The sequence below is a fragment of the Bufo gargarizans genome, chromosome 8 (genome assembly GCF_014858855.1).
Source record: "Bufo gargarizans isolate SCDJY-AF-19 chromosome 8, ASM1485885v1, whole genome shotgun sequence".
Taxonomy (NCBI): domain Eukaryota; kingdom Metazoa; phylum Chordata; class Amphibia; order Anura; family Bufonidae; genus Bufo; species Bufo gargarizans.
The window spans coordinates 149,889,605-149,909,121 of NC_058087.1; the positions used below are offsets into that span (position 1 = coordinate 149,889,605).

General features: G+C 42.4%; 1 protein-coding gene across 1 annotated transcript in view; it reads right to left on the minus strand.

Moving 5' to 3' along the window:
- Positions 1–2,738: 2,738 nt before the first annotated feature.
- Positions 2,739–19,517, minus strand: part of PLA2G10 (phospholipase A2 group X) — a 30,625-nt gene continuing 13,846 nt past the window's right edge. Inside the window, exons 2-4 of the mRNA XM_044304331.1 lie at positions 13,306–13,471; positions 10,443–10,549; positions 2,739–3,957 (exon numbers count right to left, since the gene is read on the minus strand). Of these exons, the coding sequence (XP_044160266.1) occupies positions 3,803–3,957; positions 10,443–10,549; positions 13,306–13,471 (428 nt within the window). The 3' untranslated portion in view covers positions 2,739–3,802. The remainder of the gene's footprint in view (positions 3,958–10,442; positions 10,550–13,305; positions 13,472–19,517) is intronic.

Sequence of the window (19,517 nt, forward strand, 5' to 3'; positions counted from 1 at the left end):
TTTTTATTTTGAGATCAAGAAATACTATCTCCTCATTTTGAGCCTCAGAGGTGTATCTCATCCCTATCTTGTTATTATTAAGCTTCTGAGTGAATTCCTGAAACAGTGCGTGACCGCCATCCCATAATATGAGGATGTCGTCAATATATCTGCCCCAAAATAAAATGTGGCAGATATATGACGACATCTCATCCGTGAAAACAAAATTATTTTCCCACCACCCTAAAAATAAATTTGCATAGGTGGGGGCACATGACGTCCCCATCGCGGTCCCATTAATTTGGTGATAGAAGTGTTCCTGAAACATAAAATAATTGTGCTCCAAAATAAATCTAAGTGCTAATAAAACAAACTCATTATGTTTTTGAAAATTTTGACTTTTTGTATTCAGATAATACTCCACCGCGTGTATTCCTAGTGAGTGCTGAATATTGCTATAAAGTGACTCGACATCTAGACTTGCTAGAATTGTATTAGGTGTAACAATAATATCATTAATTTTTTGAAGTAAGTCTTTAGGGTCTCTAATATATGAGGGCAAGGCGGTCACAAAGGGTCTCAATATTTGATCAACATATTCGCTCAGAGCTTGCGTCAGGTTTTCATTCCCCGATACTATCGGTCTCCCAGGGATGGGTTTCTTTTTCTTGTGCACCTTTGGTAAGGCATAAAATGTGGAGATAGTAGGGCTTTTATTAAACAGATACTGGTATTCATCTTTGGAGATGATATTTGCCTGACGTGCATCTGTAAGAAGATTTTTTAATTCCCCCATATATTCATTTGTAGGGTCATGAGACAGGACTTTATACGTTTTCCTATCTCTGAGGAGTCTAAGAACCATATCCACAGTCATTTTTGTCTTGTATGACTATGTTACCCCCCTTATCACTTTGTTTTATTATTATATTACTATTTTTCTTTAGGGTCTCTAGGGCTTCATGTTCTTGATCACTCAAATTGGAGCTTATATGATCCTTCCTCATTTTTAAAGATTTTATATCTTGGGTCACCAGTTGCACAAAAGTCTCTATCTCCTGAAATTGTGTAAAATTTGGAGTAATTCTCGACTTTGGTTTTAAAGTCGAGAATGGTGGATCTGGGATAATCTGATGCCCTTCACTCTCTCTTAATAGATCTTCTAAAGTCTCTACACATCTTTGTTCATTTTCAAATGTCTTTCGTACATCATTTTGTTCTTGTTTGTGTAGGGCTAGTTTCCGGGCGAAGAGGTTTATATCCTTTATCCAAAGAAACTTGTCGCACTGTGGGACTGGCGCAAAGGTGAGACCCTTACTTAAAAGTGTTTGTTGTGAGGTGGTTATCATATGGGTAGACAAATTTATGATCTGTTTTTCATCTAAACTCATCTCTGTCAAGGATTCAGTCACTTGCTGTACCCCCATTTCTCCTTGTCCCGCAAATGGGCCCCTGGATGCCCTAAAAAAAGGGGGGCAATAGGGGGAGTTCTCTCCTTCGAGCCCATGTTGGTCTGAGATGAGGACATAGGAGTCTGGGATGGAATGCCAGGGGGCTGATAGACCATTTGATTCTGACCCATGTTCCCCCCCTGAGATAAACCAAAGGAAAAGGGTTGTGAGGATAGTGATGGATAAGTTGTCATAGAGTTTGCATTTGTATTGGCTATAGAGAAGCTCAGATTTGCAGTAGCTTGTTTCCTTATTGCTCCTTCCGAACATGATTGGAAGGATTCTCGTCTCTCTAGGGGTTGTTTTTTTGGAGGATATTGTCTTTTTTTAGTTTTCCGTTTGATACCCTTAGCTCTATTTCCCTGAGTACTTGAGCTATAATTTGAACCCTCTGTACCCGAGGTCTCTGTTTCAGAATTTTCAAAGTATCTACGCTGTGGGGTCCTAGTTTCAGCTCAGCCCCATTAAAGTGAATGGGACTGAGCTGCAATACCAAGCACATCCGCTATACTATGTACGGTGCGGTGCTTGGTAAGCTGCTAGGAGCCCACAGCACTCACCGGAGCTCCAGTGAGCGCAGCGGCTCTCTAAATGATTGGCGGGGGTGCTGGGACTCGGACCCTTGCAGATATGATAGGTTATCATTATCATATTTTTAACCTGTTTAGGATAATGCACCTGTAGGTAATGAAAATGCTTGTGGGCTTTAAAATCACAAAATTATACAGTTTGGATTTAAAGCTCCTGTTACTGAAATTTAGCAGAAGCACGTCTGGTGCAAGACTGCTGGAGACACCAGCCATGTCACTGCCTCTATTGAACCTGATGATCACATGATTACCTGGTGCCCCCTAGCATGGCAGAGCTGCAGGTAACTTACACAGGTAAGTTCTGCTAGTTACTAATGTCACATCAGAGGGCTCTTCACCCTAGTAGTTGCAATAGAAGGGTGCAAAATAGGAAAAAAATATGAAGAGTAAATAAATGTGCCCCCGAGGTCACTTACAACTTTTTGGGGGACATATGTTAAAAAAAGAAAATGGAGAAAAAATGCCAAAAAAAACAACACAGCACAGGCCAACCCATAAAAATGCTTAGCTGTCCCGTGCATCTAAGACTATACATAGTGTAAATAATTATATATATTTTTTTTTTTTTTACATTTTACTTTAATAAAATGAAAGAAAATAAAGTCTATAAAAACAGGTCTATGTGTCATGAAAATTTGGCTCCAAATATTTTTTATTGAGAAGTCCAAAACTGTATGAAATATTTGGGCACCGCTAACAAGTGAGAGTCAAAACTTCTTAAGATCTTTGTTAAAAAATAAAATAAACACAAGTTTCCATGGATTTTCCAACTAGAAGAATCTAATCAATCCCATATATGAAAAATAACAAGGTATACCAATACATATAGTACCTGCCTAAAGGTAAAGATGCAGCCAAACTTAATGGTTAATGTGTTAAGTTAAAAAAAAAAAAAAAAAGGAAACAAAAAGATAACTAACTTTTCAATGGCTTTTGTCACGAGATAACCAAGATAACACTGTGCCATGTGTTTTCAGAGTCAATTTTAGTGATTAGAGGCGGTGGTGTTTATGACCATGTTTAGCCTAGATCTTCGAGAACTGAGTGTACTCAGACAAAAATATTTTGACCTTTATTGGAACTCAGAACTGAAGCCAGATTTTTTTCAAATCAACATTCTCTTCTTGAAAGAAGACATTTTTTAATACATTTTTCTTTAGGATTCAAAGTATGAAAATATACATATAATTGACGATCAATTCCATTACATTTGAAAATTGCAATGTATAATATGATAAAACATCATACCACTTTGCCCTGGCAAAGTGCAGAGGGTGCGGCAGTTGCAGAGAGAGCAGAGCCTCTAGGTGTAACAGTAACACCCCCATTGCTCCTAGAGGCTCATTTGCATATATTAAAACATCATTTTTCTCAGCAATGCGGGCACATGTGGACATGGGACCAACACAGATGTCTTCAACTGTCACATGCATGCAACAGGTCAGTCAGTATCATAGGTACAAATCTGCTGACAGATGCCCCTTAATTACTTGATTAATGTAATTTGCATAATTAACTTCCAGACTGCAACAAAGTCAATGGAATAAATAGTAAAGAAAAAGAAAACTTAAAACCGTTGCCACTCTTATTTTGCTGGTGTTCTTTATCTCTATAGGTGCGCAGATTCTCTTTTAAAGTGTCTCCAAACCGGACCGTAGCTATTAATGAGAGTTCCTCCACCTACAGCAGTTGCGAGTATTGATCCACATATTTCTTCTTTTCAGGTGGAGGTTTTTGGAAATGTTACAGATTTCTGTGTGAAAAACTTCTTTTCCACATGTATCACTCTTTATAATACGTGCATTTTGGGTCTTCTCTCCCACATAAAAAATTTGGATACATAGCGTACCTTGCGTTATAAGGTGCTTTCCGAAGGCATTTTGATAACTCTTTGTCACATTTGCAAAGCATTTTTTGGCAGAAATCCCTTGTGTAATCTGAAAAAAAAATATTTAGTCAGTGCCCAGTGACTGCTGCCAATACAACTTATCCCAATGCAAGGGGAGAGAGACCCGGCAGCCCAACAGCACCCTTTTATGCCAAGCTAAGTCTCCTTGACTCCGGGCCACATGGAAAGGTGACCCATCTTGATCCTTTCATGTGGTGTAGAGCTGTGTAATAGCTGTGGTGGGATGTGGCCCTGAGGCAAGAGGGTGATGCATTGTGGAGGTGATGGCCAACCATCCAGTGCTGCGCCCAATAGAATACAGACCCATTTTAAGGGGTATTCCGTTAATTTCAAGATATCCCTTATCCACAGGAAAGTGGATAACTATTAGGTCAGTGGGAGTTTGACTAGTGGGACCCCCAATGATCACAAGAACGGGAGCCTGTCCCCACAGGGTTCCCTGAAATACATGGAGTGGGAGGTCGAACATGTGCACCCCGGATTCATCTCTATGGAACTACCAGCAAGAGCCAGAGATGAATAGAGATGCAATGTGCATGCTCAACCTGCCACTCCATTCATTCTGGGGGCTCTGCAGGGTACCGTGTTCTCATGATCAGTGGGATCTCAGAACTAGGACTCCCACCTATATAATAGTTATCCTCTATCCCAGGGGTCAGCCCCCTTCGGCAATCCAGCTCATCAATCTACAGTATGCTCCATTCAATTCTATGGGAGTTCCAAAAACAGCCAAACAAGTGTGCATTCTAAGAGTTGTAGTTTCACCACAGCTGGTGTGATGAACATTGGTGATCTCTGCCATATGCTGTGAATAGGAAATAACTTAAAATGATCACAATAAGGGTCCATTCACACGTCGTTGTTTCTTTCCTGATCTGTTCAGTTTTTTGCGGAACAGATCAGGACCAGTTCTGGACCCATTCATTTTCAATGGGTCCTGGAAAAAAATCGGACAACACAATGTGTGCTGTCCGTTTCCGTTGTTCCGTTCCGCATGTCCGATTAAATATAAAACTTGTCCTATTCTTTTCCACAAAAATCGGATCCTGGTACAATACAAAGTCAATGGTTCCGCAAAAAACGGATGACATTCGTATGTCATTACGTATGTCATCCGTTTTATGCGGAATCCGTTCCTGGAAATTAAATCCTGCCCACAGAAATCACTTATTCACTTTTTTTTTTTCAATTTTTTTTTCAAAGAAATCCAAACAACTTTATTTGCTTTGTGAAATTTATACATGTTTCCGTTTTTTGCAGATCCGCAAAAAACGGATGACATACGGAAACATTTCCAGGAACAACGGATCCGCAAAAAACAGACCGAAATTCGGGATATAGAAAAATACTGACGTGTGAATGTAGCCTCAAAGAGGTTTTCGTGGCAAGTGGGCTTATATTTTGACCTTTGAGTTTGTGTTGTGGTATAAGCTGAATTGCGTTATGGATTCCATGACGGAATGCATAACAGAATGCCTTTAGAGGCATTCCGTCATAATAGAAGTCTATGGCCAGCATAACGGATCCGTTATGCAGGCCATAGACTTCTATTATGACGGAATGAATCCATAACGCAATTCAGCTTATACCACAACACAAACACAAAGGTCAAAATAAGAAATTCGCTCATCCCTAATCATTATAACATATCTAAAGTTTTTGGAAGGTGTAGTTACTCTCTAATAATTGTGATGTTAGCCTTGAGGGTATTCATTTCAGACTTTTTTTTCCTGAAGGATTGGACTCACAGCAGAGATGCTATATAAGATACCAAATTAAAATATGAAAGGATGGAAAGGAATATAGGGCTATCTGAGTATAACCACATTCTTACAAAACTACATGTTTGTCATCAAAATGAACTGTAATTACAATGATCGGTTTCCTTTTCTGTGGACTGAATGCCTCTCACAATAAACCATATGGAAGTGCTTTCTATAAATGGTCCAGAAAGCCATGTGTTTGGAGATATAAGTGAAGATAAAATTGCTGGGAGTGTAAGTACTAATGTGTTATGGGCGCTAAAGCCTAAATTGCCATGTGTTCACGTCAGCAGAGCCATACTGACTGAACCTAATGACTTTTAGGGTATAGGCACTTGGCAGTGTAGCTTATGCAGATTTTTCTGCGTTTCCGTACCAGATCCACACTAAAATCCATCACTTGCACATTTTGTCATCAATTTGCCCCCAGATCTCACATTTTGCATTGCAAAGGGTGAAATGTGCACTAAATTCTGCACAAACAATTGACATGCAGGGATTTCAGGATCCATTCTGCACTGAGTACATGAGATTTTAAAAATCTTATCAACTTTAGCTGGTGCTGTATTATGCTACACGTAATCCGCACTGTGTGCCTGTACCGTTAACCAGGTTTGGTATAGACCTTCATATAGTGGTAATGCTAAGAACATTGCTTAGATGGGTTCTTACTTGATTAAAAAAAAAAATTTGGGGACCCTGACATTTTTTGAAGGAGGGTGAGAATGCTCTAAAATGAAAAGGAAGCTTTATCTGCTCAATCTCCTTCCATGCCCACGCCTCTGCCCTGGTGATCATTGTTTCTGGCGCTGCCTCACTAACTACTCCATCTGATCGCTACAGTCAGTCACTGAAGGGGACTTGGAGAAGTTCAGCGATGCAAACTTTGGGGGATTGAGCATGTAAGTAAGGCTTCTGTTTTTATTTTACAGTATTCCCAGCCTTCTGCAGAACTTTTGGTGGTCACAAAAAAACCCTTTAAATTTGAAATACTTTCTTATTTTGAAGTATAAACCAAAAAAGCTGCAGTGTCTAGATCAGTTGTTTTCGGCCTTTTCACATAAAGTACCTCCTAGTAACAAGAAGTTTGAACCAAGTACCCCCAAGGAAGCGAACAGTGATAAATGTTAACCAAATAAGGCTATTCTCACACCGCGGTCATAGGCTCTGTTAGCAGTTCCTTGAGATTTTACAAAGAATAGCACAGCATGCAGCACTAATCTTCCAGTCACAATTACAGACACCACATTAAGACCCATGGCTAACTATTACTTTTTAATTCATGAATTTAATTCTGTGCTACCAAACATACAGGAGAACACAGCACATACTGTACCTACTACATCTAGTGATGTCTCTTCTTATATATAAGGCTACTTTCACACTTGCGTTTGGTGCGGATCTGTCATGGATCTGCACAGACGGATCCGTTCAGATAATACAACCGTCTACATCCGTTCAGAACGGATCCATTTGTATTATCTTTAACATAGCAAAGATGGATCTGTGTTGAACACCATTGAAAGTCAACGGAGGGCGGATCCGTTTTCTATTGTGCCAGATTGTGTCATAGAAAATGGATCCGTCCCCATTGACTTACATTGTGTGCCAGGACGGATCCGTTTGGCTCAGTTTCATTAGACGGACGCCAAAATGCTGCAAGCAGCGTTTTGATGTCCGTCCCCAAAGCGGAATGGAGACTGAACTTACGCAAACTGATGCATTGAACGGATCCTTATCCAGTCAGAATTCATTAGAATGCAAACTGATCCGTTTTGGACCGCTTGTGAGAGCCCTAAATGGAACGAAAGTAGACTATGTTCTCTGTCCTCATCTTCTTCATTTGGATCAGACCGCCATGATGACTTGTTTAAGCCATGTCTCTTTGCTCCACAGTTTGTTACACAGCTAAACTAGGTTTCTACTTTCCCACCTTCTAAACAGCCCATCCTGCCACCCCCAATACCATACTGCAGAAACAGATAGTCCCACTGAAAATACTAGTCCCATGCAAATAGTGCCATCTTTAATAATCATTGACACACAGTGACCTCAAAAACAATGGCGCCAAGCAAATAGCACTCCTGAGAGTAATAGTACCTCTTCTGTAAATTTAGTGTCCTCCATTGTGCTAAGCTGATACTGTGCCAGGGTGCCTGCACAGTAATAGTGCTCCCAAAAGTCCACTAAGGCCTCTTGCAAACGAACAATGTGCATCCGTTCTATTTTTTGCGGTGCGGATGGATCACGGACCCATTCAAGTTGAATAGGTCTCGATCCGTCCCGGCCGATGCACGGACATTGCCCGTGCATTGGGGACTGCAAATTGCTGTCCCCATAGCACGGAACTGAACCACAACGGACGTGTGCAAGAGGCCTAATAGTAATAATTGTCTCCCAGGGTGCCTTTAGTTGTAATAGTGCCGCTAAAGCGCCAAATAGTAATATTGTCCCCCAGCTATAATAAAGCCCAACATGATACCCTCAGTAGTAAAAAAATGACCCCCATAGTGCCCCCAGTAGTAATAAAGCCTGCCATATGCCCTTCAGTAGTTATAAATCCCACCATAATACCCTTAGTGGTAAATATACCTCCTAAAGTGCTTTACAGTAGTAATGATACCCATCTCACAGGAGTAATAAAGCCCCCATAATGTATGCCAGTAGAAGAAATTTGAACAGGGCGCACAGGAGTTTGCAGCTATTTTTTTAAACCCCCCCCCCCCCTCCCCAAATACATATTTTACTGTTAGACTGGGCTCACCAGATCATCACATTCCGTTGTTCTATTCCGTTATAGGAGCAGAACAAATAAAATTATGGAAATGCTGGATTCAGCACATAACTGAAACTAACCCAGCTGAATGGACTCCATTGACTGCAATGGGGTCCATTCAGTTTCTGTTCGGGATGCTGCTGCTTTTTTACCGGACAAAAAAAAAATCCTGCATGCAGGTCTTTTTTGTCTGGTCTTTTTACCAGAATCTGTGACAGAGGCCCCGAACTGAGCCTCCAACAGGGGCAGACTGGGAAATTAAAGTGGTCCTAGAAAAAAATTTAAATAAACGTGTCCCCATGTTGTAGAAAGGTCCAGTTTGACCGAACATGGGGCAACACAAGATGGCAGGGCAAACTCAAGTAGGCAGGAACAACAAATGTAATGCAGCGCAAAATATGGACCCAGCAGAACCAAATATCACAGTACAGTACAAAGTTGTGCCACCCTAGCCTCAGTATTCAACTGTATATCTCTCCTGAGGATATCGATACAGTTTAATACAGGAGGACACTCTGAGAGCATCAGATTAATATGAACCCAGCCATAAGGGGAGCAGTGGGGGCCCCTTGGGCATTGGCCCAATGAAAATGTGAATAGATTGAATAGATAGTATCTGATCAAAGTATAGCATCTGATCCAAGTTTAACTCTCAAATACCAAACAAAAACCAAGAACGCTACAAAAATACAGCACTGGAACTAAACATCGTCCATACGTAAAGACCCAGAACCAAGCTCATAACACAAATACAGCACCAGAACCAAGCTGTCAGAAAAACAGTACCAGAATTAACCTCAGTACATACAGTATATACAGCTCTAGAACCAAGCATAGTGCATATATGTACCACAGCTTAAAAAGATCAATACAGATACCATTTGCATACTCAGCTTAGCCCTTTCCATATAAGTTTCTACGGTGTAAAACTATAGCTCCTATTATGGCCTGAACAGTTTGCTACTGAAATAGAATGCTACCACCCATCATCAGCTATAGACCATACAAGTGACTACTGCACTGATCAGACAGCAGCAGAACAAACATTTCCATTTAGTGATTTAAGGGTGATGTCTCCTCCAGACTTATTCTTCATCTGGTTGATGACTTCTGACATCAAGACTTCTTCTGGCCACACCTTGTCTATATAGGGTTTGCAGCCCAGATGTCTTCAGCTTCTCACTTTGCCAACAAATCTGCACCCCATATATATATATAGTGCCCCCTTTATATGGCAGGGCAGGTGACCTAGAAATCAGGTGAATTGACCCAGTGACTGGGCCTCCCCCACCACAGTAATAATGCAGAGTGGGACCTGGAGCAAGTGCTCCAACTGCACCAATGATGATCATGCCCTGTCCCCAAGTAGTACTAATGCCCCTGTATAATGTGTGCCAGTAGAGAATAATGCCCCATTATAATGTTTACTAGTAGAAAAAACGTCGCTTATAATGCCCCCAGATAGATAGTGCTGTCAATGAGAAGAAGCCACTTCTTGTGCGGCTGATCTGTACATTAGCAGGAATCATTCTGCCTCTATATAAGGATCAGGGCAGTGGGACTGAGCTACTGGGCATGTGTGACCACCGACACTGGACACATTTGGACAAATTTGTGGCTAAATCCTCAGTAGAAAAACTCAATTTCTGGTCTCATGGCACCATTTACAGCATCTTATATTCTATTTATGGACAAACTGGCCTACGCTTCTGTAAAACAGCTTGTGTCCACTGATGGCCTGATTGGTTACACACCATGGCCTCCATGATCTGTTCTTGTGGAAAGCCATTTCATTCATTGGTATATATTAAAGGATTGCTGTTTACTTTCCTACTGCTAACTGCACATAACAGTAATGCTTGTTATACCCTGTTAGATCCTGAGCATTTACAGGTCTTTTGTCTCCACCCAGCAGCTCAACCCCCACCTGTTACATAGAAATTGTGCACTATGACAATTTGTACATTTTCTTACCACATTTTATGTAATGACTGATGCATTGCCAGTTATATGTATGGCTCTTAGGGTAGCACCCAAAATGTTCTGCATTTCCATAGCAACAATCGTGCTTGTAGCAGCACCTATGAAAAGAGAAAATATGATTAAAATACGAAAAATGGGATTGATGTCCACTAGAAGAATGAGGCTACATTCAGATGGCTGTGCCGTGTTTTGCCGTCTGCAAATTGCGGATGCTGCTCATATGCGTTCCGCAATTTGCGGAATGGAATGGGCGGCCCAGTATAGAAATGCCTATTCTTGTGCTCAAAATGGACAAGAATAGGACCTGTTCTATTTTTTTGGCGCTGGGGCCACGGAACGGAGCAACAGATGCGGACAGCACACAGAGTGCTGTCTGCATCTTTTTGTGGTCCCAGCTGCCATGTGAGGTGCCAGGTGGGGAGAGGTCCCATACTCTAGTGTTGATCCACTGTGCACTGGAGTGATATATGTCTAATTTATTAAAGGGATTTTCTGGGAGGAAAATATTGATGACCTATCTTCAGGATAGGTCATCAATATCTGATCGGTGGAGTTCCGATTCCTGGCATCACCACCAATCTTTGAAGAGGCCATGGGACTCTGGTGAGCATTGCAGCATCCTCGGAGCTTACCAAACACAATGCCATATATTGTATAGCGTCTGTGCTTCAATGGGACAGAACTGCGCCTAGACACATGATTGATTAATGTGTCGTCACCGGCATAGGAAGAGGCCGCAACGCTCATTGAAACACTGCAACCTCTTCAAACAGCTGATCGGTGGGAGTGTCTGGAGTCAGGTCCCCACCAGTCATATATTGATGACCTATCCTGAGGGTAGGCTGGAAAATTTCTTAAATTAAGTGCATATCTATCCTTCCGAGTAAGAGAAACTCAAATCTAGGCCAGGTAGGAGCTGGCGTAGACGTGAGCAGTTTCTGGCATAAGGTTGTAGTAAATTTAGTGGGCTTCGTCCTCCACTAGGCGCCAACCTTTTCCTTCTACTTAAAGGCTACATTCACATGTGTAACACCCCAGAGTGGCATTACCACTTCTTCACCCCGCTACTGTCTTTACTGGCTAACCTCATGTCATCATGTGTATTTATTTCAGGTCCAAACACTGTGCATTTCCTATTTTGTAACTGTTTATGCTCATGTGTAATGTGCCTGGTTCACCTGTAGGTGGCAGCAAACACGACAGAGCTACAGGTATATAGAATAGAGCTTTCCATTCCATTATAACCACCTTCTGTGGAGAAGTGGATGAGTCCCACTTCCTGCAGGAAGGGTGGGTCCAAGTTTAGTTGCAGTCTAGCTTACCCCCAGCTAGGGGAAGGAAGCAAGTGCTGGGAATGTCTCTGCTGGACATGCCCAGGCCAAGTAAAGCCAAGCCTGCCAGAGCACCTTCAGCTCTGCTGGATATGGAGGCCACAGTTTGGAGCCTCAGGAGCCAGGAGGAAATTTCCCTGGCCTAATTAAGAGACAGACTACAAAGAGAGAAGTTGCAGCATAAAGAAGAAGCCAAGTTACCAAGTCAGCCTGTCAGTAAAGCAGTCAGAGAGCAACAGATGTAGAAGAGTTGAGTTTGCCTGCCAGAGTTTAATGCTAAAGCCTGCTGGGACCAAGGCAAAGTTTAAAGACTGTTTTTGATGACCGTTTATTCAAGTAATGCTGCTATTGAACTTCATACAATATTTGTCTGCTTCGGAGCCAACGCCTGGGGTTTCAGCTGTATCCATGTAGGAGCACCGTGACACTCGCACTCAACATAAACAGACATTTTAGGACACCCTATACCACTTGGCCATTCCTACACCTGGGTACTCGGGTCATCTTTAGGGCCCCAGGGGGTGGCCCGCTGCACATGTCAGTGAAAAAAATCATCCATTAAAAATGGATAAACTGTCAGTTTTAATGGACTTTTTTCACTGATGCCCAATTTTATGTTGGTCAGTGAAAGCGGTCAGGATAGAACATGTTATATTTTTTTATGTCTGTTATTCACTGGCTGTCAAAAAGTGCAGTGTGAATATCCCCATAGACTACCATTGTTCTTAAAATAGACGTGTGACAAACGTTAAAAAAAAAAATGTCTGTCATACATCTGTTTTTCACTGACGTGTGAATGTAGCCTAAAACAGTTGCAAGAAGCTCAAAAACGTATGCCACAAATGTGGAGTGCGCCAACATTTGCAACAAAAGTGTTTCTGTGCTCCTTTCTATGGCCCTTTCCTGGCTGCTTTGCCACTACCTGGCCCAGTCAATCAAAGCAGTGTGGGTGGAGCTGACCACAGAAAGGGTCAAAGCTTGGGTGCAACAAGAGCAATGGTGAAATCTTCATTGCACCTAAGGCCTAACTTACATGTACATATTAAGAAGCATCATACCTTGAGAACGGAACCTCAGATTGACAAAAGAAAAGCTGCTTTTTAATCCGGTGAACCACAGCTATGTGTCTGTGTAAACAGTTGGATAGGGAGGTCACTGGTCAGATTTGGTTAAACAGCTGCTTGGCACTAGGGATGAGCGAACTTCTGTTTTTAAGTTCTGCTTACAAGGTTCGGGTTATCTAAGAATTCCGTTATGGATTCCGCTCCCACGGACCATAAGTTATAGTCCGTTGCAGTAGAATCCATAACGAAATTCTTAGATAACCCGAACTTTGTACGACGATCTTGAAAACAGAAGTTCTCTCAACACTACTTGGCACCTCTGCTGTTTCTTATCCCTGGATTTACATTTGATTGTACAAAACAAAATGTAAAATAAGGTTGGTGACATTTAAGTCACAGCACCGCCCACTTTAACAATTCATCATAGTCAGCATGTAAGATAGCTATGAAATAAAATACCAGTCTGTCTTGTCTTTTGGTGTCCCTTGTCCTCCTATACCACAGTAACATCCATATCCAAGATACAACAGAGACGATCTGCCAGTTCCACACTTAATTGCTCCAGCTAATTCAATGATTCCTCTTTTCTGCCTTATCCGAGAACCACCCTGGTCACCATTCGAACCTGCAAAGGAGAAGCAAGATCTTGATAGCACATTTGGTACATGCAGTACTATGTTATTATGTCTGTCTGCATCAATGAGTAAAGGTAATCATTAAAAGTTACCAGTATCAGGGATTTACGGTATGCGGAAATATGTCAAGGGTTCAAGGACTTGGATGTGTATGTACAGTACCCAGACCTGGGGGTATCTGCAATTGTTTAATGTTCTGTATGTAATTTTATGTATTTTTCATTGTTGTGGCCGTATGTTCCAGTAAAGGGAGGAGTGGATGGCAAAGATTGGCAGGAACAGAGATAACAACCCCTTTCCTCCCCTCTTCTAGAATGCAAAATGAAAGATCCAGACCTCATCCTCCCAGAATCAGAATGTGGGTAGCAGCACCAGCCATCCATGCAGTAGTAGTATTAGTAGTACACAGGTCTCCCTGGCTTCTGAAAAGCACAACATTATTATTGAGGACAAAGAGGATGATATTGTGGACTGGATGCCTACTCCTCCTCTCAGTCACAGAAGGATGACGTGGAGGTCACTTCTAAGTCTGACACCATGCCTTGGAGCCAGGGGTCACATCATTCCTCCTGTTCCTCCTCCTTGCAACCCCAGAGAAGCCTTTCAGTGGCATCATATCTGTCATTATTGCCCCCTCCTAGTGTGGCACTTTTTTTCTCATAAGAAAAGGCAACAACATTCCACCCTGCACTATGGTAAATAGTCAAGAGAGTCTCTCTTTTGATGAACAGTAAGCGTTTGAACTGCCATGAGGAGGAAGTTCAGGGGAAGGTGGGGGACCCCATCCATAACTGTGTTAGTGGTGGTAGTAGTGGCAGCCATAGCCATGGTGGTGATGATAGGAGCATTGGTAGCGAAAGTTGCTCGCTGGGCAAATATAGAGCAGGGAATCAGGAAAAGGGCAAAGGAGCTCCCTGTCACACATCACAGTCTGAATAAAGTGATGGGGAGAGTGAGAACTCTGATTGTGTGTTGGACAGGACCTGGAAGCAGGATCTGGGTGCTGAGGAGGAGGTAACATCACAGGAGGAGTGAGATGGCAGCGGTAGCAATAAAGAGCAGGTACAGTCAGAACCTCCCAAAGAACTGCCAGAGCCAGATCTGCTTCGGAAACTGGTGATGCCGCTGATACTGTGGGTGCAGGGCAAAACATGCCAGACCTAAGCCAAGCTCAGCTGCCGCCAGCTCTGTGCGAAGTTTGAGAGTATGTCCCATCTGGCAGTTTTTCTGCACACTGCTGGAAGATGAAAGAATTGTCATGTGCAAGATCTGTAGCATGAAAATAATCCATGAAACTGAAACATAGGCACCGTGATTCTATTGCAGCAGATGAAGCAGCATCACCGGTTACTGTGGGGGAAATAGAAGTGGCCGCCAGCTAGCACAAAAAGAGTGTCCTCCTTCTCCTGGTCTCCTTTGTGGCAGTGCAGTACAATGTCATTGTCATCCTTATCTTCACTAACTGCTTCTCCCGCTCAGATTACTCCTTCTATTTCATTCCACCATCAGCCATCGATAATGGAATACGTGGCCAAGAAAAAACTAAATGCCCCCAGCAATCCACTGGTGCGCAGGAGGTGGTGCAGTCACTGCCGTACCACTTAGTAAATTCATCTGCGTTTATAGAGCTGATGGTGTGTGTGCAGCTTCACTGGAAAATACCTAGTCGGCATTTACATCTCCAAAATAGCCATCCCTGTCTTGTATTGTCACGTGACAGAGAACGGTGGCTGCTCCTTTCAATTCTCACTGTGTTGGAAATGCAGGCCACGGCTTACACTTGGAGCAACTGGTACTGGCAGGGACAGTACATGTCTTTCACAGCCCACTGGGTCAATATTTTTCACAGCGTGGCAGCACCACAGCAACAAAGCCAGGACCAAAGCCGTGACACCTCCACATTTCTGTTGGTCTGGTTCTCAGGTGCTTATCCATCTCCTCCACATACACTTCCATTGACATCCTCCCATCCCCATCAGAAGAAGAGCAGAGCATTGCTCCCACTCCCCATCCTATAATATGTGTAAAGTGAACTGTATTGACATGCAGTCTTAGAGCTGATTGGCCTGGGCGAGTGTGTAGCCACACAACCGATCACTTGCTAAAGTGTATGAAGCAGCTTTCTCCCTGCCTTCTAAAACTGACCAAGGTGGTCAGTGACATCGGCAGGAACATTGTGGCTGTGCTGCATTTGGGAAAAAAAGGACATGCTCCCTGCATGGCACACTGGATAAATTTAGTCATGCAACACTTTTTAAAATAGTACAGGGGCTTGCAGAGGGTGCTGGCTATTCTTATGTGGCAAGGAATTCCCTCCTGGACTTGCAGTGACAGAACGGCCTGCTGTTACACTGCTTGATCCGTAACTTTCCTACTCACTGGAATTGCTAGAGCATCTATATGAGCAGTGTAAAGCACTTGAATGATTTTGTCATACCCCAGGCCACCCGCGTACTGAAGCTCTTTGAAGGATGCAGAACAAATTGTACAATCCCCCTGATATTTATCTTCGAGTAGATGCTCATACTGACTCAATAAGGGACCGTGTAAGATTTTGCTAGTCACCCTGTAGCTGTTTGGGACCCAAATGGAGACAGTTCCATGGAGGATGTGGAAGCCGTGTATTCGGGTGGGCTTCCCAGGATACAGCGAAGTCACGAACGAGAAAAGCAACTCTGACACCAGCTTTTGTAAAACAGACTTTTTACAGTAACGGGTTATCAAACACAGCCCCAATTGCAGTGAACATAAGTTTGGATTACATGTACACAGCCCGGAGGCTGAGACCCCTGTGTCGCACAGCACGGCGCCCTCCGATGGTAGCTGGAAAACACTTGTGCAATGTACCTACTGCAAGCAGAGCTAACTCTGCCTCGCTATAGCGGTTATTACTCTGAAGAACAGGAACAATCGTGTGTGTGCGAGATACAGGCTAGCCCGTGGTACGACACAGTAGCCCACAATCCTACCAGCCACTACAGTATTTTCCCCCTCCCTTTTACTCAAAACTGGTAATGTGGCACGTGCCTAATATATATCACTCCCGATAAACACGCTGGGATAACTGGAGATTATGGTGAAGACCTCTCTGTTCTCCGGAGCGAACCACAACTTTAACTGTTAGATCCTTGTGATAACTAAGCAGCAACTCTTTGTAGCCTGCCACACAGCAACACTAACTAACTATTTACCGGCAGGTTTGATCTCAGTCTCTAGTACTTTAGGCACCAATCCTATATTGAGGTGCGTGCACGATCTGTCTTACCGACCCGAGTATGTTTTTCATCCGATGATGTTGTTAATATGGAGCGCAGCAAGACACCTCAGAACACTAATTTTACAATGTGCCCTTCCTGCCTTTGATATCCTAACAAGGGACACAATGACCAAATGGCTACTGGCCATAATGATATCACTCAATAGGTGAATACCACTGGATATAAATATACACTATATCCAATTATTAGGCATATTTGTGTGGTCATTAGGCTGAGGTTCTGGCTAAGAGCCATATTTTCCTGTAACAGGGACCAGTCAGCTTTGCACTGAGAACTGCACATGTGCGTAGGGGATAGGGAAGTATGTAGTATACCTGTGGATATGAACTCTAGAACTGAATCAAGGAGGACGAGAAGGTAACTAGATGAATGCTTGCCCATTTATGTTGAACTTCATTCACCTAAAGTTGTGGAAAGTTTGTAAATGCACGTAGCAAGGATGGGGAACATAGTTGTACATTTCCATAATGCTAGTTATACTGAATGGATACGTTATGCTGCAGTTTGAAAAATCTTCAGAAAGCACTTCAAAGGTCACACAGTATTGGTGCTTTTTTCTGCTGTTGAATAAACACCATATGAAGGGAATTTTACTGCATGATAGGAAAGTCCAATCCATTTAAAATATATTTCACTTACTGGAATATTGAAATTCACTTTCATTTCTGACAAAAGTCAGTGTCATTTGGTCACTGTTCTTCCTCAACTGAGTTACCGTATATGAAAACCAAGGTTTCACTTTTTAGATACGCTGGGAATTTTTTGAAATTTTTTGAATTTACCCTTTACAATGGATTTTTATTACATATTTGATGTTTTCCTGCTAGTTCGAATACTAAATGGAACCTTTGTTATTGTAGTTTGTTAAAGAGGTTCTCCAGGCTTTTTCATATTGATGACCTATCCTTTAGGACAGGTCATTAATATCAGATCAGCGGGGTCTAACACACAGCACCCCCGCCAATCAGTTGTTTGAGGAGACGGCACACGCTATGCACACGTGCCGTCTCCCTTCTCTCCGCTGTATGACTATGGGACAGCAGCAGCAGACAGGTAGAGAGAAGGGAGACAGCATGTGAGCACTGTGCATGCTCCTCAAACAACTGATCGGTGGGGGTGCCGGGTGTCGGACCCCCACCGATCTGATATCGATAACCTATTCTGAGGATATGTAGGTCATCAATATAAAAAAGCCCGGACAACCCCTTTAATAAGCACTAAGGGGATGTTTCAGATTACGGTTACAAAAGAATGAAACTCATTTTAGGGACTGTTTACATCTTGTTTTTGCTATACAGGTGAAACTCGAAAAATTAGAATGTCGTGCAAAGTTAATTTATTTCAGTAATGCAACTTAAAAGGTGAAGCTAATATATGAGATAGACTCATTACATGCAAAGCGGGATATTTCAAGCCTTTAGTTGTTATAATTTGGATGATTATGGCTTACAGCTTATGAAACCCCAAAGTCACAATCTCAGGTCCCCTTTGCTCAGGGGCTATGGATTAATTAGCTGACTAGAGGGTGACACTTTGAGCCTAGAATATTGAACCTTTAGACAATATTCAAATTTTAAGTTGCATTACTGAAATAAATGAACTTTTGCCCGATATTCAAATATTTTGAGTTTCACCTGTATGAGGCTAGGATATTAGTAATGGAATATACAACCTACTTTAGACCTACAATGAGGGTAATATCATGTCTGAAACCATAGGTTTTCTACTACACTAGAGACCGTTGTTTTCCCACTCCTTTATCAGTAATGCTTTCTATCACTGTTCTAGTTGATGTTTTTATACATTACTAAAGGTCCCCTTACACAGAACGACACAGCAGCAGATTGCTGAGAAGGAAGCGTTTCTTCCTTCCGTTTCTTGGCTAGTGTAAAGGGCCCTTTAGTCTCTGATTAATCCCTCCACTTATTACTTGTGGCTTGCACAGAGTCCCATAGACAGATGTGCAGCCATATTTATAGTGTATTTCTTTCCTAGCATATTCATAAATGAATTTATCCTGCCTTTTAATATAAACTACTAAGGTCCAATATTAGAAAATATCACAGTTCAGTTTGGCAATGCCAACTTTGTTCCATTTACCCATCTTAGCATGAGCATGCATCCCACAGACCAAGGTATGGCAATGTTAATTGGGCACTTTTGGAGTTGTAATAATTGCTGTGCTGGGCTTTCTTAGGAAACTGAAAAAATAATCCCATGACACTGACCGGGGCAACATCCTAGCAGCAGCCCCTGCAGCATAACTCCCAAAAGGGTGTACTGTACCATAGAGTGTGGCTGCTGTGTGGGCCTAGCCCTGGTTAGTGTCGTCCTATACAAAATTAGAATGAAAGACGTGCAGTAAGCCCCTGAGAATCCGGTGTAAAGGATGGGAGTGGTATTGGCCCTGTTGAGCTGTTATGTCATGGTGCACTCCCTCAGACCATTCCTCCCTGGGATTGGTGCAGTGGAAAGGTGGTTTGAAGAATCAGACCAGAAGTTAAAGTATTAAAGGCTTTCTTTACTTGGTGTAAAATATAAAATTGTAGTACATCTAGCAGCAACTTATACAAAGGGCATTTCTGTCCTCAGTCGAGGTATGGTGGCTAAATTAGTGGCACTTAATGCACCTCACATATGCTATCCTGTAGACAAACCTCTCTTGCACTTCTGGCTAATAGCTATAAGCTGACACTTGTGGATTTAGGTGTCCACTGTATAAGCAAACTTAAGGTGGATTTACATGGCTCGATTATCC